This window comes from Saccostrea echinata, unplaced genomic scaffold (genome assembly GCF_033153115.1).
Source record: "Saccostrea echinata isolate AGI-Se365-2 ecotype Australia unplaced genomic scaffold, CSIRO_AGI_Sech_v1 ptg000001l, whole genome shotgun sequence".
NCBI classification, from domain to species: Eukaryota; Metazoa; Mollusca; class Bivalvia; order Ostreida; family Ostreidae; genus Saccostrea; species Saccostrea echinata.
The window spans coordinates 27,888,964-27,909,747 of record NW_026889750.1 but is presented as its reverse complement, the minus strand read 5'-3'; the positions used below and the strand labels follow the sequence as shown (position 1 = coordinate 27,909,747).

Sequence of the window (20,784 nt, the reverse complement as noted above, 5' to 3'; positions counted from 1 at the left end):
ATGCAGGAAATAGATTGGTACTACACTTACTATGAGTTCACCCTTTGCTTTCTGTTTCCTTTCGAACTCCGCTCGTTTTGCGCTCGCCATACTAGTAGCTCCATGTATGCCACGCATCCATCGTTCGCTTCGTTTAGTTTCATTCGCAATAGCATTGAAGTTGGTACGGGAACGTTCCTTAGACTATATATGTTATATACTTTTAAAATTGTATTACGTAAACAAAGCGACTATTTGTTTTATAAAAAGTTAAGGTCTATATGTATCATCAAGTTTTATTCAGATTATGCAGCGATGCAGCTTTTGTTTATCAGTATCTTATTTTCAATGTTTGATACTGCGTTTTAGTGATTACATTTTATAATTTTCTAACAGGAGCCCAGTATCAGAAATGTAACACCATGTGCGTCATTGGGGTTATCAACGGTCCTTATATAGAACAATTACCAAGACCATCCCCAGTTTAAGGAGTTGACCGACATTAAGTGAATAAGGGTTCCAACATTCAGCATCTGAAAGGTACTGTATTTTTTTTCTTCAAAATCAATCATTTGTAAATTCGTAATAGACAATTGAAATTAGAATAGTTCTTAATGTTCAATGCCTTAATTTTTTTTCAGGAAAAAAAAAATATCATTTTTGCGTTAAAACATGAACAATTTTACCTAATGATATACATCCCTTGACAAGGAACGAAACCTTTAAATTCTTTTGTATGAAAAGGAACTAAGAATTAAAATCTTTTTGCTCAAGATTTTTTTTATTCTATGTTTTTTAAAATGATTTGCCATATTTTTCATGAAGTGTTATGATACTCAAAATTTTCATATCTGCTCCTCAGACAAGACAATTGACGGTGTGCAATGTATCCTATACATGTACATGTGTGTATATATATCAATGTTTATTTAGACATTATCTGTGAGTGAGGTGCGATACATGTAAAGATGCTAAATGCATTTTACAAAACTTAATGTGAAACTCAAATTTTTGTCATTGAACTAAGCATCCAAACTGAAGAGATTTTTTTTAATTTTTTTTTTACATTGTATCTAATTATTTCTTCATTTTCAGAGCTTACACGAAACTATGAGATACACCACTCTATTGGTCTGCCTGGTGACAACCTGCTTACAGGTTCAGTCCGCGGCCATCACTAAGAAGAAGTCATTTTTATCTACACGTAGGTGTTACAAATTTTTAAGGTTTTGTGTCATCATATGTATCAGGGGGAGTCAGATGCCCGCCTACTTTTTGACAACTGTTGCTTCTAATTTAGTATGGAAATTTTCATTAGAAAGCCACCCCCTTCCCCATTCTTTTATGTTCAATCTCTATAACTTAAATTAACTTTTTAGAGTTTGAAAGATCTTCCTTTTAGCTCACCTAAGCCTAAGAGCTTTTCTGATAGAAGGGTGTCCGCCGTCCGTCTGTCGTGTGTTGTCTGTAAACTTTTCACATGTTCGACTTCTCAAGAACTACGGGACAAATTTCAACCAAACCTGCCACAAAGCATTCTTGGGATTCAAATTTGTTCTAAGAAAGGGCCACGCCCTCTTTCAAGGGGAGATAATTAAAAATTAGTGAAAATTTAAAGGCATCTTCTTCTCAAGATCTAAACTGGATCTAAAACTTTTCTGGGCCAGAAAAGTTGAAACTTAAGTGAAGGCTTCATTACGTAGTGTAAATTCAAGTTTCTTCAAATCATGACCTCCGGGGCTAGGGCGCAGCAACAATAGGCGATCACAGTTTTAGAAATGAATATATTGGAAAATTCTTTGAAAATATTCTACTCAAGAACAGAAAAGCCATGATTAGTCATATTAATAAAGACGCATCCTCAGGTATTGAGATTCAAGTTTGTTCAAATCATGACCCCCGGGGTTAGGGTGAGGCCACAAAAGGGAATCAAAGGTACAGATACGAATACATGTATATAGGAAATAGCTGTCAAAATCTTCTCAGAAACAGCAAAGCCATGATTAGTCATAATAATACAGATGCATCCACAGGTTAGTGTAGATTCAAGTTTGTTCATATCATGACCCCAGGGTAGAGTGAATCGAAGTTATACATAGGATTTTATAGGAAACATCTTTAAAAATCTTCTCAAGAACAGCAAACGCATGATTATTAGTCATATTAATATGGAAGCATTCTCAAGGTAGTGTAGATTCAAGTTTGATCATATCATGACCCCCAGGGTAGAGTGAGGCCACAACAAGGAATCGAAGTTATACATAGGATTTTATAGGAAACATCTTTAAAAATCTTCTCAAGACCAGCAAACTCATGATAATTAGTCACATTAATATGGAAGCATTCTCAAAGTAGTTTAGATTTAAGTTTGTTCAAATCATGACCCACGGGGTACGGCGGGGCCACAATAAGAGATCAAACTTTTACAAAGGAATATATAGGAAAAAAATCTTTATAAATCATCTTCTCAAGGACAGCAAAGCTACGATTAATCATATCGATATCGAAGTATTCTCGGGTAGTGTTCAAGTTTGTTCAAATCATCACTCATGGGGTAGGGCGGGACCACAATAGAATATCGAACTTTTACATAGGAATATATAGGTAATCTTCTGAAGCCATGATAAGTCTTATAAATATCAATTATCCTCAGTTAGTGTAAATTCAAGTTTGTTCAAACCATGCCCCTCCATGTTTCAATACTGACTGATTTCTGTTTTTCTCTAGCCATAGTGCTCAGGTCAGCGATGTGGCCATGAGCCTTTTGTTTATTTTGCTTGTCAGAGTTTTTTTCCGGGTATCTTGTCAATCTACTTTTCTCCCCCCCCCCCCACCTCACCTTTAAAAATGCGATGCTACATGTTGGTGCATGACGGATTCATTGAAAAGTCTAAACAAGGAATCAAGACAGATAGAAAAAACAAATTAAAGTCAGTACATAGTTCATGTTATGATTCATGAAGTACAAAATATGGACGGAAATTCTTTGCAGTTTTGAAAGACAGAGCTACAATGGAAGTCTCCCCCCCCTTTCAGAAGTGGGTCACAAAGATTTTTTTTATGCCCCCTCCCAATTTTTGACAAATGTTTTACCAAAATTACTGTGGAGTAAATAAAATCGAATGTCAGTTTAGATATATGTATATTTCAAAACTATTTCTCAACCCCCACTAAATAATTAACCCCCCCCCCCCCCCCCGGAGTCTTTATTTTGTATAGACATGAGAGAAAACGAGCCTTCCAGGATCCTCCACACAATTTTATTCTTGCCTGTCCAATTCTCTTTTGTACTTGACAAGGATATCGGCATTGGCTTTTATATTTTCTCTACATTTTACTGAGAGATGAAGGGGGTTATTTTTCTAGTCTCCGCGTGTATCATATTTTGTCGTTTTGTATTTGAATTGCGAAGGATATTGGATACTAATTTTCAATTGAGATAGAGTCTGTACTGAAGATACCCTTGCCTTCTGAACATATATACAACTTGTACATGTAATTATGTGAACCATATATAGTATGCATTTGTACTGTGTCAATACGGTGACCCATTCCAGTGGAAGAAGTACTTGTGGACAGTACCGTGCTTCTACGTTCTACGATGCAACAATCTCCCTCCACTTTAATGATTTATATGCCCCCGTATCGAATATTTGGGGGTAAGTTTTTGCCTTGTCCGTCCGTCTGTCTGTTTGTTCAGTAAAAACTTGCCCGTAACTTTTGATTGGTTGGAGCTATGTCTTTCATTTTCACATGTGTATTCCTTGTGACAAGACCTTGCTTTGGGTACCAACATATTTAACCTTGGAGTTTGACTTACTTTTGCAAAAAAAAATTACCCAACTTTAACCTTGGCCATTTGAACAATTGGTGCTAGGGCTTTCATATTTCACAAGTGTATTTAGTGTGACAAGACCTGTCCATGGGTGTAAATATTTTGATCTTATGAATTTGACCTTAGAGTTTGACCGACTTTAATAAAAAAAATTTTTAACCTTGGCCATAACTTTTGAACAGTTAGTACCAGGGCTTTCAAATTTCAGAGGTATACTCCTTTTGACAAGACTTTCGTTTGGATACAAACAATTTTGACCTTTTGACCTTGGAGTTTGACCTACTTTGGAAAAACTTTAAAGGGGCTTGGACACATACTTGAAGTTAAAATTTTCTCAAATTTTCTGTATATTATCATGACTTACATGTTGCTAAAGCACTTCACACGGAAATATAACAAAAGCGTGCTCAGAAACTTCTTTTATCTAGAAATTATTAAAACTATGAATTTCGGGACGCTTTGACAAAATTCCTTGCTCTTCACAAAGTAAACTTTATCCTTAATAAGAAAAGTAGAAATTTTGTTGTGTATTACATGTGTAATAAAAAATATTAAAACTATAATCCAGAAAATTCAGAGGAGAAATGTGAGAAAGCAAATCCAACTCACCAGTATTGTCAGTCCGTGCTCAGTGAAGTGTGCAGAGTTAAACAAATTGAACACACCCGGAAAAACGTAAACATTAACAATAACAGAGCTCGTGCCCTGTTTACAAAAACAGATGTTAATTTGACGTGATGTAAAAAAAAAAAAAAAAAAAAAAAAAAAAAAAAAAAAAAGAATGTCATTGTCATTGAATTCTAAGAATATTCATGTAAGTTCAATTCATTTGACTGGTTTTATTTTTTGAATAATCAAAGAAATTTAAAATGTAAACAATGCAAGTGTGTCAAGGCCTCTTTAACCTTCGCCATAACCTTTGAAGAGTTGTGCTAAAGCTTTTATATTTTGCATGTGTATTTCTATGACAAGGTCTTCCCCTGTGTAACATTAATATTGACCCTCTGACCTTGGAGTTTGACCTACTATTAGAAAACATTAACCTTGACCATATCTTTTGAATGGTTGGTGCTTGGGATTTCATATTTACCAAGTATATCCATTGATACAAGTTCTTTCTTTGGGTAACAACATTTTTGATCTCTTGACCTTGACCTAGACGTTGGAGTTTGACTTGCATCTGAGAAACTTTAACCTTCGCCATAAGCTGCCAAACGGGGCATCAGTGTTTCACAAACACATCTTGTTTATCATTTGTTTTTAAATGCATGTATTTTTAAATATTTTACCTCTTCATCCACATGTTCCTGTTTAAAAATCACATAAAAAAATTTATTTAAAAAATCATTAAAGGGGAGGGTGGGTTGCATCGTAGAAGCACTCTCATGTATCCAGTGGCACGTATCTCAACTCTTCCTCCAAACTTTTCAATTTCCCCACCCCATCAGATCTAGTAAGTTACTAAATTTATAAATATTTCGTTTTCAGTTGAGAACACGGTGAAATCAACATTGGAAACACAACTGCTCAATGAACTGACAAAGGAAATAACATGGAAAAATACACCACAGTAAGAATATGAAAATAAGGAAAATATGTGATGTACACATACTTTAGTCTACTGATTTTATCTTACAACTATATACAATGTATTTCCATTCTTGTAATATGTAGGTTTTATGGGGAGATTGTGGAGCTGATCAAAGAGACGGAAGATAAAATGCTGGGAGATGTAATGAGAATGGTCCTAGAAACATCTAACGGCACAGGTGTATGTATAATAATAAAACACTATTAGTATGATGATTCCTATGTATCAATATGCAAAAAAATTACATATACGTAAGGAGATCTAACAAAAGTATTATTGTTTACCTATTGACATTGATTTTGAGATTCTTCTTTATTAAGTTGTACCCAGTATACATGTATGTGAACAGTACTATTTCAGCGGCATACATATTGTTGCGCTACAAAGTGACGTACATGTATCTTGTGAGCCCCGAAAAGTACAATGAATGCACATTATCATATGATAATTATTTATGAAAATGATTTACGTTTCCTACGGCAACATTGATTATAATTACAGAGGGGTCAAGGTTACATTAAAATACGCAAAAATAAGTAGTAAAAACAAACCTAAAAATGGGGAGGGGGCTGTATGGAATTCCATGTACCATAGCCAACCGTTGTAACCTGCTTACTGCCACAGCTTATACATACGCGGATCTAGAAGGGGGGGGGGGGAGTTATTAAATGTATATACTAAAGCAACTTAAAGTGACCTTGGAACCCCCCACCTCCACCCCTAGAAAACGCGGACCCCTGTTAACTTGGTAGGAAAAGTCATACATATGAAGCTTAAGAAGTGAAGTGGAGATATTTTACCCTAGGCAAAATAAAAAAAAAAACAAACAAAATAAGCAATATCATCTAAAATCGGTGGCAGTGAGCAGTTGGTAGTAAGCATTTGGCAGAGGCTGTACTATATCGAATTCCACAGTACTGTGTTTTTCTTATATTACACATAGATTAACATTTGTCCAAACATGCTATGTTTTAGCTCATTAAAGAAAGCTTGTATTTCTAACTTCTACAGGCAATATCACTGAAGACAATTGAAGATGTAGTGTCTACCTTCCTGAAGAAAAAAGCCAACCATAAAAGAGATGAAGATGATCACATGCCGAATTATCTCAACATCAAATTCGGTGGCTTTGGTAAGTTTGAACAAAAACATTTTTATTTCAAAGAAAGCATATTAAACACACTTCCAACATATAAATAAATGTAACAAAAACTTCCTTTTTGTGTTTTGTAATGTCCACAATTTCGGTTTCTTTTCTTACAGGCAAATAACTTGCAGAAAGTGCACCACATGTTATAACTCAAATTCTGCAATAAATTACGTGGGAAAGGCAGCTACTTTTGTATATATGTACATATAATGAACTCTATTTATTGTAATAAAGTACTAATATTGGTATACATGTATTAAGATAACGGACCAAGTTAGTGTGCTGGTGTGTATTGAATTCAAAAAACATTGCAGATATGGATATTCCAATTTCTAATAAAATTATTAAAAAAATACAAAAACCTAAAAAGTCGCCCACGTGGCGCAGTGGTTAGAGCGTCTGCTCTAGAGTTGTGAAGTAAGGAGTTGATCCTTACGTCGCGGGTTCGAATCCCACTGTGGGACGTGGAGACCGGTCCTTCGGATGAGACCGTATAAACTGAGGTCCCGTGTCGCAGTAGGTGCTGGCACGAAAAAGATCCCTCAATTGCCGTAAGTGCCGAGTATAGGACAAAATTTGCAGCTCTCCACCGGCAAGTGGTGGCGTCTCCACATGAGTGAAAAATTCTCGAGAGGGACATTAAACAACATACATACAAACAAAAACCTAAAAACAAAACAAACCAAAAAAGAGAGATTTTCTAATGTTCTAGTCCTTTCTAAACAATGTGAATTCAAAATGGAACTGAAGTCAAACCTCGTTTACTCGAACTCTATGGGATCGAGAAAAAACTTCGAGATATCCGAGGATTCGAGATATCAGTGGTAAAATACTAAAAGAACAAGTGGTTGGGACTTCTAAATCACTTCCACATATCCATGGTATTCGAGATAATCAGTTTTTGAGATACCGAAGTTTAATTGTATCTTCCTTTGATTTTCTGTTATTTACCTATAAATCAGAATAATGTTCATTCATGTTAGCCGGAACCACCTATGACCTCTAAATATATTTTTTTTAAAAAATGAAGTACAGAGAATCTTGAACAAAAGTTCTTTTATTTCTTCAGGGGGCTTGTATGTGAATGTAATTACATGATTAAACATAACATACACAGCATGCAGTCACTCGTACTCTTATCCTGAAAGACATGGTGCTTTATGAACACTTCTGGGACCATCCACTGGTTAAATTGGCTGTTAATATCACAGTCAAAATATTAGCCTTTCAGTACTAACGGTACTGTTTTTCACTACACTCAGTATGAAAATACAACACCTGTCCACTCTGAAATAGAAGACAGGCTGTGAATTTTAAACCTTAGAACACATGACCTGATTCAAAGTTGGTTGAGGTATTTCTGAGGAATCAGCACCATCGGTGAATTTTAAGGTTTTTCTCTGTCAGTGCAGCTAGATATGCTTGCTGGTTGATTGTCATGGCACAAGTATCCACCACGATCCCACCAGCTGGCAACCGCTGAACAAGCTGACCAGACGATGTGTCCCAAATGTGGACCTAAAAACAGAAATCAAAAATAGTTCTTCAGAAATATACATGTACACATACACACTTTTTTTCATTTTAGATCTTATTCTAAAAATAATTAATATTTTTTTGCAATTTTCCATTGACATGTAGCAATACTACAAATAAGAGAGATGAATAACTTTGGGATTCAGCCTGAACTCAAAAACTGTGAAAAAAAATTAGACACCTCTAGAAATCACCCTTTTTACAGTATGTAGCCAGAGATCTTATCCAGGTATCAATATTTACCCCTGAGGTTGTTTCCACTCCAGCACAGATTAACATTCGACTGTCATCTGCTGGGTGAGTCATTAGAAGTGCTCGTGTCAGTACTGTCTGTGTCTGGCTGCCATGGAATGTCTGAATGACATGACAACTACAGCCGTTGTCAATAACAGCAGGGTCAGCACTTAGGTTCACACAGGTCATCTCACATAGCTACCAATAAAAAGGTCATGGTTAAAATTATTTGGAATTAAAATAAAAAGAAAAACAAAACCTACAGTAGAAAATTTTTAAATGACAACTAGTTACACAATAATGAAAAAAAATTATTTTACAAAGAACCATAGCTCCCTTCTGACAACACGGCCTACTCAAGAATTTAAAAGGAAATCACCCGTTTCTATTTATAGATCAAGATCAACCAAACTCTAATTTTGAAATAAAAGGCTTAGAAAATCAGTAAAAATATAACAAGTAGCCATGAATCTGCAAAATTACATGAAATTGTTTACAACTGTCTTTTCCCGGGATATTTTTGAAAGTGCAACATTTATATTAAAACTTTATGGAATTATGTTTATTATAAAAAAAAAAAAATGAAGAAAATGTAGAAAAGATACATAAAGAAAATTTTTAAAAAAAAAGGCATAAATGGAAAATGTTGGGCTCGAACTTGGAATAACCACATCTATGTTCCAGCAGTCATACCACTATGCCATAAGAGATCATTGATATTGGAAGGATAAATTAAAGACAGATAACCAAAACTTAGAATAATATGAGAATGAAAAGTTAATATTTATTTTCATCATTTTTCAATATGAAGACCACCTTCAACCAAAATTATCTAAATGTAATGAAGTGCAATCATACCCATATAAAGTTATTCTGGTTAAGGGTGGTCTTTGTCAACATTATGTCATTGTTTAATAGATAGATACCTCAATATTTACTATAAACTCCATATAAACTCGGTAAGTTTTATGTTTATCACATAGGGGAACAATCAACATTTATGTATCATTATTGTGTAATTACATGTGTTCAAACTAAGATTGTATGACAAACTTTTGATTATTTTGTTTAAGAAATCACTACTAGAGTAGGTGAAAATGCCTATCAAATGCACTATGGCTCTTTGATACTTATGTTTACTAATGAGCGTGTCTACAGTAAAAGCACGTCTGACTGTGGGGTGTTTCGATGTTAGTTACTTGATGTCTAATCATTGGGTGTTTGGATGCTAGTTACCTGGTGTCTAACTGTGGGGTGTTTGGATGCTAGTTACCTGGTGTCTAACTGTGGGGTGTTTGGATGCTAGTTACCTGGTGTCTAACTGTGGGGTGTTTGGATGCTAGTTACCTGGTGTCTAACTGTGGGGTGTTTGGATGCTATTTACCTGGTGTCTAACTGTGGGATGTTTGGATGTTACTTACCTGGTGTCTAACTGTGGGGTGTTTGGATGCTAGTTACCTGGTGTCTAACTGTGAGGTGTTTGGATGCTAGTTACCTGGTGTCTAACTGTGGGGTGTTTGGATGCTATTTACCTGGTGTCTAACTGTGAGGTGTTTGGATGTTACTTACCTGGTGTCTAACTGTGGGGTGTTTGGATGCTAGTTACCTGGTGTCTAACTGTGGGGTGTTTGGATGTTACTTACCTGGTGTCTAACTGTGGGGTGTTTGGATGCTAGTTACCTGGTGTCTAACTGTGAGGTATTTGGATGTTACTTACCTGGTGTCTAACTGTGGGGTGTTTGGATGTTGGTCTGAAACTGGCCAACAGGTGCCTTGTGTGATTCTCAAAACACAGACTTGTCAAGTTACCTGAAAACAAATTGCACTATAGCTTGCTACAAACAAAATTAGCAAAATTTGTTGCTTTTGTATAGTTTTCTTTAACTGAAACATATAATTTGTATTCACTTTGACTTTCCAAAATTTCCACACAATATATAAGTCCTGATTAAAGGATACAACATCAGGTACAATACATAAAAAAAAGTTAATCAATTTCATGTGAGTAAAATTTAAAACTAGCCACCCCCCTTTCCTACTATTCCTGCTCATACTGTATCTATTTTGTACTACTGGAGATATCTTACCCTCTAATGGTAGCATATGTAGTCTGTACTGGTTGTCTGGTTTCTTCTCATAGAAACTTATCTTGTTCAGCTGCCCCACCACTAAACCACCAGGTCTGAGAGAGGAATTATATATATATATATATATATATATATATATATATACATATTAGGGATGTCAACGAATAGTCGACTATTCGACCATCAGTCGAAAGGACCGACGATCGAATAACAAAACGACATTCGAATAATTAAATTCAATAAAAGAGTGATAAAGAGATGGAATTCTCAACCTCGATAAGATAATTTTCCTCATTAAAAACTGCTGACTTTACATGTAGAAAGTACAGTGATTAGAAATGCTTCACTTCCGCGAGAATTATTTGTCAATTAATGTGTTGTTTTTGTAATAAAATTATCTTGCTATACTGCGCTTTCTTTGTAAAATTATTAATTGGACTTGATCTCATACTATGGGAACAAACCATACCATGTACCCATTATAGCCGTGACATGTTTGGACACTACGATAATTATTATAAAATTAATATTCTTTTACATATGTTAAAGACATTTTGATAGTTGGTATAAAACGTATATATTCAAATATTTAACATTACAATGTATCACAAACACCGTGTGTGCCCCCCCCCCCCCCCCATCATTTTAATAAGCTTTAAAAAGATATATCGCACAGTCAATTTTTTATGCTTCCTAAAAAACCGACTTTACAGACCGATTTATGAACATGATTGACGGAGAAATCATGCATTTTGGAGAAATTAGCGGTCTATATTAAGTAAATAAAAACACGCTATCCACATTTTAGGTCCATGTGAACATCTGTGTGTAACATTTGATGTAACTTTTTAATAAATTAAAAAAAAAGGGGGGGATTTGGTGTTAAATATGTGATGTACCAGTGAAGTTTGAAATAAAATTTTAGTTTCGAATATATTCGACTATCGTTCGAATAATGCAATCGACTATTCGACTAAAGAATATAAATATTTTGACATCCCTAATATATATATATATATATATATATATATATATATATATATATATATATATATATATATATTACAAAAATGCCACACCACAATGAATGATAAAAGAACAAGCCATTTGTTGCATCATTTCAACAAAATGCTAAACCATCAGGTCTGAGAAAGAATTAATCAGTTTCTTGTGTCAATTCAAGCAGGCTATTCTATTTTAATTCATACAAAGTTTGAAGTCAGTAAATTTTGTTTAATGAGCAGTTCAGCACTGATATCAAATCCAATTGTTTACTGAAAATCACTTTTTATTCGTGAGAACTTCATTTTCATGTAAAAAAGTGAGGATATCTGCTCACAAAAATTTAAATCTCTCATAAAATAGTATTAATAAAGAATATATAAAACAGTTTAATAAAGAATATATAAAACAGTAACTAGTAACTGCGAAAATTTTGTCTCGATTATAAATACAACTTTCTCGCGAAAATAACGTGTTGCAATAATTTGGTGAATTACACTTTACAGTATCACTGATGCTAATGACTCTAATAGATTCAAACAAATCTTTCTCCTAGGAATCTTGAAGCATACAGAATTGTACACGATAATCAAATATCCAAAAGTTTGCAAACTACCTGAAGCTAGCTTGGATGTCTTTTGGAATGTACTGTAAGGAGACTACAGGTGACCTCATACCCTCAGTGTTTAGTTCCTGGACATGTTCAGAGGTGTTCCGAATGTCAAACTCCATCACATTCCCATTAGCTTGTCCAGCATAGAAAAAGTTTCTATCATCTGTGTTCCATACACAGCTCCAAACAGGATTGGGAAGATCATATCTATACAACAATGGTGTTATAAGCAGAGGTATTTTTCTCTTAATATTCTGTTCTTTATATTATAACTTTATCTTGAATTCAGTTCCTTTACATTGCTTCTATTAGAAATACATGTAAATGTACATGTTACGCTTACATATGCACACCTGTACATATTATCTATGAATGTCAAAAAAAACCAGAAAACATTCTTTAAGGTTCATAAACTCTCTGTTCACTCATACAAAATGTTACTTTAATTCTTATCATTTTCCAAAAATGTTATTTTATAAGTAAAGTACAGACAAGTTTAGTATAGCTTGTGGGGCAAAACTTGCCAAAATATTTCAATTTGACAAATTTATAAAGGAATAATCGACATTTATCTCATTAAGAATTATCTCTTTTATCAGAGTATCTGAACCTTAAAGCATATAAATAACCCTTTCTATCTCCCCCCTCCAAAAAGACTTTTTACAGATAATAATCTGGTTGATCAGTTCTTACGTCTGGACAACCGTGTTGCTGATGACACTCGTCATTTTAGCTGTCTTATCTAATCCACAGCTCAGCAAGATTCCATCATCCACAAACGGATGAAAGCAACAGTCTCGGATTGCCTTATTGTGTATAGTCAGGTACTGTGAGGTCTTAAAATCCATACTGCTGATCTGTGAATCAATTAAATACAATATAAATTTAGTACAAGCCAGCCCTCTGCATATCTTACAACTGACTGGCCAAAATAGAGAGAAATCTTGCCTTTTTGAAGCCAAATCCAGGAAATAAGGGACTGGATGATGGTTGGGAGACAACAAGTGTGGCCAGGGAGGGGGTGTATGACATCACACGGCAGTTACCAGCCTTCAAGACAGCTCAATATTTAAATTTTTTTTAAACCCATTCAACCATTATAATGACAGAATAAGACAAGCATTTTGCCAAAACAACAGAGCAAAATGTTTAACAATAGGTGTTTACATTATATGAGTATATCGTTATCTCACCTCCCAAATTTTGATGGTTTTGTCTGGCACAAAGTGGCCACTGATGTCTCTTGATTGAGACTGAGACTGTGCTGCACCTGAGGAAGAATCGGACCTACAAAATATTTATAATGTTAATCTAAAATAGTGTGTTCCTAAAATAACAAAACTAAAATATGAATACATTGTCAATCACTGTTTGATTTGATAGATACCTCAATCACTCTGAAATCAGGATTGATGAAATGGTCAAAATACATTTTACCTTTATATCATACAGCTACAATCATTGAGATTCTATCATTTTATATAACATTTCCAATATTTGATCATGTCAAACTTTATTTTACTCAAATTATCTTCTAGTATGCAATAACTGTTAATCTGTTACATTCCTCTATGACGTACCTTGTACTCTGTAACTGACGTTTGAGTTTATCTATCTCAGCCTTCAGTCTGTTACATTCCTCTATGACTTACCTTGTACTCTGTAACTGACATTTGAGTTTATCTATCTCAGCCTTCAGTCTGTTACATTCCTCTATGACGTACCTTGTACTCTGTAACTGACATCTTATCTCTCTCAGCCTTCAGTCTGTTACATTCCTCTATGACGTACCTTGTACACTGTAACTGACGTTTGAGTTTATCTATCTCAGCCTTCAGTCTGTTACATTCCTCTATGACTTACCTTGTACTCTGTAACTGACATCTGAGCTTATCTAACTCAGCCTTCAGTCTGTTACATTCCTCTATGACGTACCTTGTACACTGTAACTGACGTTTGAGTTTATCTATCTCAGCCTTCAGTCTGTTACATTCCTCTATGACTTACCTTGTACTCTGTAAATGATGTTTGAGTTTAACTATCTCGGCCTTCAGTCTGTTACATTCCTCTATGACTTACTTTGTAGACTGTAATTGACGTTTGAGTTTATCTATCTCGGCTTTCAGTCTGTTACATTCTTCAATAGCCATCTGGTACTGCAGGCGACACTGAGCAGCCTCCATTTCTACTTTCCGACGGACTTCTTTTTCTTTTTCTAGCTCTTGTAGTGCCCTGTCACGCTCTGTCGTATCTACAGCCTGCCAGGACAAAATCACAGCAACAATCATTCCACAAAGTCACACAACATAAACACATTAAATGAAATATATATACTTCAATAATAACCTTCAATAACAAGAGGCCCATGGGCCACATCGCTCACCTAAGCACACTGGCAAGGCAGAAGCACAAATCAGTTCAGTATTGAAAAGATTACGGGGGGAAGGGGGGGGGGCTTGAATTTTAAACTACCTGATGATGCTTCCATGTCAATATAACAAATGGCTTTGTTGTACTTGAGATGATTTTTAAAAAATTTTCCCATATATTCCTTTGTAAAAATTTGATCCCCCATTGTGGCTCCTCCCTATCCCAGGGGCCATCATTTGAACAAACTTGAATCTACACTACCTGAGGATGCTTCCATATCAATATGACTAAACATAGCTTTTCTGTTCTTGAGAAGAAATTTTTTTCTATATGTTCTTATGTAAAACTTTTGATCCCCCTATTGGGCCCCACCCTACCCTCGGGGGTCATCATTTGAACAAAACTGAATTTACACTACCTGAGGATGCTTCCATATCAAAATGACTAAACATGATTTTCAGTTCTTGAGAAGAAGATATTTTCCTATATGTTCCTATGCAAAATTTTCGATCCCCCATTATAGCCCATCCCTATCCCCTGGGGTCATCATTTTAACAAACTTGAATCTACACTACCTGAGGATGCTTCCATATCAAAATGACTAATCATGGCTTTGCAGTTCTTCATCAGAAGATATCTTCCTATACATTTCTATTTCAGACTTTTATCCTCCATTGTGGCCCCACCCTAACCCAGGGGGTTATGATTTGAACAAACTTGAATCTACACTACCTGAGGATACTTCCACATAAATATGATCAATCAGGGCTTTGCTGTTCCTGAGAAGAAGATTTTTAAAGATTTTTCCTATATATTTCTATGTAAAACTTTGATCCTCCATTGTGGCCCCGCCCTAACCCCAGGGGGTCAGGATTTGAACAAACTTGAATCTACACTACCTGAGGATACTTCCACATAAATATGATCAATCAGGGCTTTGCTGTTCCTGAGAAGAAGATTTTTAAAGATTTTTCCTATATATTTCTATGTAAAACTTTGATCCTCCATTGTGGCCCCGCCCTACCCCCGGGGGGTCAGGATTTGAACAAACTTGAATCTACACTACCTGAGGATGCTTTCATATAAATATGACCAATTAGGGCTTTGCTGTTATTGAGATGAAGATTTTTAAAGATTTTTCCTATATATTTCTATGTAAAACTCTGATCCACCATTGTGGCCCCGCCCTACCCCCGGGGGGTCAGGATTTGAACAAACTTGAATCTACACTACCTGAGGATGCTTCCATATAAATATGACTCATCATGGCTCTGCTGTTATTGAGAAGAAGATTTTTAAAGATTTTTCCTATATATTTCTATGTAAAACTTAGATCCTCCACTGTGGCACGCCCTACCCCCGGGGGTCATGATTTGAACAAACTTGAATCTACACTACCTGAGGATGCTTCCATATAAATATGACTCATCATGGCTTTGCTGTTCTTGAGAAGAAGATTTTTAAAGGTTTTTCCTATATATTTCTATGTAAAACTTTGATCCTCCACTGTGGCCCCGCCCTACCCCCAGGGGTTATGATTTGAACAAACTTGAATCTACACTACCTGAGGATGCTTCCATATAAATATGACTCATCATGGCTTTGCTGTTCTTGAGAAGAAGATTTTAAAGGTTTTTCCTATATATTTCTATGTAAAACTTTGATCCTCCACTGTGGCCCCGCCCTACCCCCGGGGGTCATGATTTGAACAAACTTGAATCTAAACTACCTGAGGATGCTTCCACATGAGTTTCATCTTCCCTGGCTTTGTGGTTCTTGAGAAGAAGATTTTTAAAAGATGCTATTAATTTTTCACTAATTCTTTATTATCTCCCCTTGAAAGAGGGCATGGCCCTTCATTTGAACAAACTTGAATCCCCTTCACTCAAGGATACTTTGTGGCAAGTTTGGTTGAAATTGGCCCAGTGGTTCTTGAGAAGAAGTCGAAAATGTGAAAAGTTTACAGATGGACGGACGGACAGACAGACAGACAGACAGACGGACAGACGGACTACAGACAAAATGTGATCAGAAAAGCTCACTTGAGCCTTCGGCTCAGGTGAGCTAAAAATGGTTACTGAACACACTAATTATCTTATTCTAAGAACTCTTCATTCAGTTCTTACAATGCAATGTAATATACAGAAACACAGAATATTTAGAAATACCTTTAGTGACTTGGCATAGAGGACTCTTATGTCTTGCCTTTTGGCTTTACAGTTACATTGGGGACATTTTCCACCTTGTCCTTTCAGCCATTTCTCTATGCAGCTAAAATAAACCAGAATCAAATCATCCCTTTTATATAAATATATTATACAACTGATGAGAAAAAGCATTTGCTCACAATTTTCAGTTTAAATTTTATTTGTTGAGTACCATGCTTATTTATAACATATGCACTGTTTATTTTCACTAAAAGAATTATGATATGTAGATCTTTTCTACTTTCTTTTCAGGAATTTTTGTTGGAGTTTTTTTTTTGTATCAACAGATTTCATTTCATGTGTGTGTATAAAGAAAGGGGGGAGGAGTCTAAGGGGCATGGGTTGAGTATGGTAATCTACAGAAAAGTCACCTTTGTCCAAACAAGTGACCACATTTCAAAGATGCTAGTCTGTGAGATCCTGAAGTTGACCACTCTTCAAAGCAGATAGGGCAACACTAAAATATATGAACAACTACTAGAAATATTTTCTCTTGCACCTTTCAAGACCAGAGAAAAATCAATTGTATCAGTCTCTTATAGACGAACATTTTACAGGTAAATATAATTTTTAACTTGTATGGCATTAAATGCAAATAAATAAAGGCGAGCATTTCCTTTGACTATAACATGTATAAGAAACCTGAAAATTTCTACAAAATAAGCATGCAAGTATACCGGAGTTCTTCAGACAGTGTATAAGGATCAATTTTCTACACTATATAATCCTCTCACATTTCCATCCTCGCTATCATCTTCTGGTCCACCTGTGGCTCCCCCTGGTTTTTCTGGGGTTGACATTACCCTCCTTCGTTTTGGAGTTCTGAAATCTGAAGGGGAGTTGGTGGTGACATGCACTGACAGAACATTAGCTGCTGGGACTGGAGCCAAGGTTTGTTGGCCCTGGGAAGATGGTTGTAAAGTGTCCTGGGCACCAGATGTTGCCTCTGGTTCATGATTTTCTACTGATGGAAGATTTTCTTGGGATGAATTGGAATTTTCCTCGTCAGGGTTAGAAAGAATTTCCTTAAAATTGAAAATGTATGTATATTTTTGCAAATAGATATAACAGCTTATTCTTTTCCTTTTAACAGTTTCCTTTCCTTAGAAGGATCTGTAATTGTTGTATAAATATGAAAAGAACTTCAGATCAGAACCTTGTTGCAGATTGGCAGCAAATAATTCTTTTTAAAAAATATCTCTTAAGGACATACGTAACTTACCTTACCTACTGATAATTTTTCAAGATATTCTTAATTTAAATTATAGACCCATCAGATGTTCGTAGACAAAAAATCAGCATGCATTACCAGGGGTTATGAAAAGATATCGATGAAAATTCTTGTATAATTCAAAGAAAATATACAAAAATTACTGAACATATATTCTAGATGTTTTGTTTATCCAAACTTGTTTTAGAAGAAGTGTACAAAAGCATATATAGAATTAAAATGTAGCACACAGTTCCTTTAAGTATTGGAACTCTTCAACTCCAGGGGAAAAGACAATAAAGTACAAAGTACATTGCTTATGTCCTTAAATAAAAGAAAATAACACCTCATTTCATCATTAAAATTATAACAGTCATTTGACCAGTTCCGAATTTTGATCAGTTCTGAATAATTAATAATTTAAGAGCTGATAACTAATAAATTCAAAAGTGTAAACACGAATTCATACATATGGTATGAAGGCTTATCTATGAGTGTTAGAATTATGTGAAGTTTTGATTCTTTGCCGTCAGTTTGTGTTCTCTATTGTACTTGAAACAGGTGACGTGCTTTTACAATGCAACAAATTTGAATCGCTGCGACACGTTTGTCTGCAGAAAAACATCTGTAAAGACGTCAATTTTTCACATAAAACATTTCAACTATCAAAAGTAAGTTTCATATGTATTTTAACAAATACCAAAAGTTTGCAAAAAATAATTAGACCACTGGAAGATATCAGAATATTTCGTGTTGTCATTTTACTAGTTCCGAATACCCATTATAAACACTATATAATACGTTAGTTTTCTGTTATTTCTTCATTGTAAATGTGACTGTTATTTCTCTTTATCCTTTGGAAATACCACTTTACTTACTGGTAAGCATTTTAACTTTTCCTAGGCATGTCAATTGATAATGTGTGAGATGGATATTTTTAATTTAGGGTCAAATTGCATGGGAACCGCTAAGGTATTCAGAACTCGTCAGCTTATTCTTAATTAGTTAAAATGAGTACCCATTTTAACTTGCTAAAATAATTTTTTTTTTTTGAAAGGCCGAACTTTTATGAAACAACATTTAATTCTGCAAGTCACTGAACTACTTTGACAAATGAATTAGATTTTGAAATAATGCTGTCATATATTTACAGCACCGGCTAATTGGTTCCCTATTTGCAACTGGTCAAACGACTGTAGAATAGCTCATATATGCAGGCTGAGGCATAAGTAGTTTTGTACCACATCTTGGTTCGAAGATCTTGAATCTTCCTCTTCACTAGAAATAACTTCGGGTGATCTGTCCCTAATATTGTTCACATTTTCCCCTCCAATACCAGGAACCTAAATCAATAAAAAAAAATCCTTATCGCTGGCTTTTCACTTCAGTATAATTAAAGAGTATATATATTTTTCGTCTTTTGCAATAAACTTTATCATGCAAACAAGAATCAAAATTTCTCAAATATTTTATGTATATTTTCATATATGGCCTCAATTATTTGAATTACATGTATCTAGCAATGTTTTTTTTCCCTTTTTTTATCACTTTGTGACTGTTGGTACTTTTTCTGGACAACCATTCTGCTTTATATATGTACACATAGCTGCAGATCTGTAGCTTGCTGGTCTTAAAAAATTAGGATTGACAACTGGAGGGCTACAGTACCACCCATAGCAAAAAGAAGAGTACATTTATTGCACACAAAAATGTGTGCTATTTTCTTGATTTATTTTTGTTTACATGTATATTTAAGCCGCCATATCAAAATATTACTAACGGTATATTCCTAACAAACAACAAAACATTCCACAAAACCATTGTTCATGGCCTACCTGGGCATGAAATTAAGACCATCGAAAATTTCACCTATTTATACTGCCATTTCGGGTGACATGACAATTTGTCCAAAGCACTTCGTGAATGAGTTTTACATGCAGTTTTGTTGTGGAAGTAGTAAAAAAAATATGTTAGGAACACATGGTTGGTAATATATTTTGAAATATACAGGGAAACAAATTAAGAAACAGGGTACTTTTTTGCATGTCAGAAATATACACTTTTTTTCAATGGGTAGCACTGTAGCTCTCTGGTCGTCCATCCCCATTTTTTAAAACCAGCAAGCTACAGATCTGCAGCTAATGTACACATTGCTTACCACTGCCCTTGGTAAAATTGCATCTTCAGGTATACTGAACACGGGTAAAGGAGGGGCAGAACTTAGGTTAACTGAGGGCATATCATCACCTCCTCCACTTCGTCGCCTCCCGATGAAGAAACCCTCCAGTGTCTGTTGATTTCTTGAGTGAGAGGGGGATCTGTAGACTGTATTCTGTTGTGAAACCCCGATACGAGGAGGCGAATATGGCACCAAATTCGACGTGATCTGGGGGAGTAATGGTGTGTTGGAATCTCTGTGCATATCTTGATCGCTCCCATCGCTAGCAGCAGACATGGGTGAGTTTCTGATGGTTCCTTGACGTTCACTTAACACATCATGTTCCGTTACTGCACCTTGACCTTACCTCTTTTGCTAATGCTACATTTTAACTAAACCAAAGTCAACATATATCACGATTACCTGTTGAATAGCACTTACTATTTCATGTTATTTCACTATTTTTGTATCTCTAACTAGCAATTTATCGCACAGGATTTCTTTCTTTCAAATTGTCAAATTTTGCGCCAACTTGGGCATCCATTTTGCATTTGGTAAAAGTAGACACACTATTTAACACTTTAGAGTTAAACTTATTTCACACGGATCTGCTAAATTTTTGTTTTGTTTTTGCAATTAATTAATAATGCATAAAAGAAACAGGTTGATAAAGTAAACCAAATAAGTAAAGTAAAGGTGAAATTGAGAAAATGAAAAAAAAATTAAATAAATAATAAAAAGTCGGACTAACGAGATTTTAAAAATCGTTATTACACGTAGAGAAATAACGAGACAAAATGTCGTAATAACGA

General features: G+C 35.1%; 2 protein-coding genes across 2 annotated transcripts; one reads left to right on the top strand and one right to left on the bottom strand.

The window, feature by feature from the left end:
- Nucleotides 1-451: 451 nt before the first annotated feature.
- Nucleotides 452-6,778, top strand: LOC133173659 (uncharacterized). The gene is made up of 6 exons (XM_061308683.1): nucleotides 452-519; nucleotides 1,075-1,183; nucleotides 5,303-5,384; nucleotides 5,489-5,585; nucleotides 6,417-6,537; nucleotides 6,669-6,778. The coding sequence occupies exons 2-6, from the start codon at nucleotides 1,090-1,092 to the stop codon at nucleotides 6,674-6,676; spliced, it is 402 nt and encodes a 133-aa protein (XP_061164667.1). The 5' UTR covers nucleotides 452-519; nucleotides 1,075-1,089; the 3' UTR covers nucleotides 6,677-6,778.
- Nucleotides 6,779-7,594: 816 nt separating this feature from the next.
- LOC133188598 (E3 ubiquitin-protein ligase RFWD3-like) lies at nucleotides 7,595-20,482 on the bottom strand. Its single transcript, XM_061324090.1, has 14 exons — nucleotides 19,973-20,482; nucleotides 19,056-19,157; nucleotides 17,339-17,629; nucleotides 16,976-17,061; nucleotides 16,566-16,668; nucleotides 14,107-14,285; nucleotides 13,221-13,314; nucleotides 12,976-13,077; nucleotides 12,721-12,884; nucleotides 12,031-12,234; nucleotides 10,413-10,507; nucleotides 10,043-10,134; nucleotides 8,335-8,523; nucleotides 7,595-8,073 (listed from the first exon to the last, which is right to left on the bottom strand). Exons 1-14 carry the CDS (start codon nucleotides 20,267-20,269, stop codon nucleotides 7,924-7,926), a joined length of 2,148 nt encoding a protein of 715 aa, XP_061180074.1. The 5' UTR covers nucleotides 20,270-20,482; the 3' UTR covers nucleotides 7,595-7,923.
- Between the last annotated feature and the right edge of the window lie 302 nt (nucleotides 20,483-20,784).

Coding starts and splice junctions, on each gene's coding strand:
- LOC133173659 (XM_061308683.1), top strand. CDS start 1,090: ATGAGATACACCACTCTATTGGTCTGCCTGGTGACAACCTGCTTACAG. Junction 1,184..5,302: donor GAAGTCATTTTTATCTACAC/GTAGGTGTTACA, acceptor TTTCGTTTTCAG/TTGAGAACACGGTGAAATCA. Junction 5,586..6,416: donor AAACATCTAACGGCACAGGT/GTATGTATAATA, acceptor TAACTTCTACAG/GCAATATCACTGAAGACAAT.
- LOC133188598 (XM_061324090.1), bottom strand. CDS start 20,269: ATGTCTGCTGCTAGCGATGGGAGCGATCAAGATATGCACAGAGATTCC. Junction 17,062..17,338: donor ATGATAGCGAGGATGGAAAT/GTGAGAGGATTA, acceptor CATATATTTTAG/TGTTGCCCTATCTGCTTTGA. Junction 8,524..10,042: donor ACCCCACAGTTAGACACCAG/GTAAGTAACATC, acceptor TTTTATTGGTAG/CTATGTGAGATGACCTGTGT.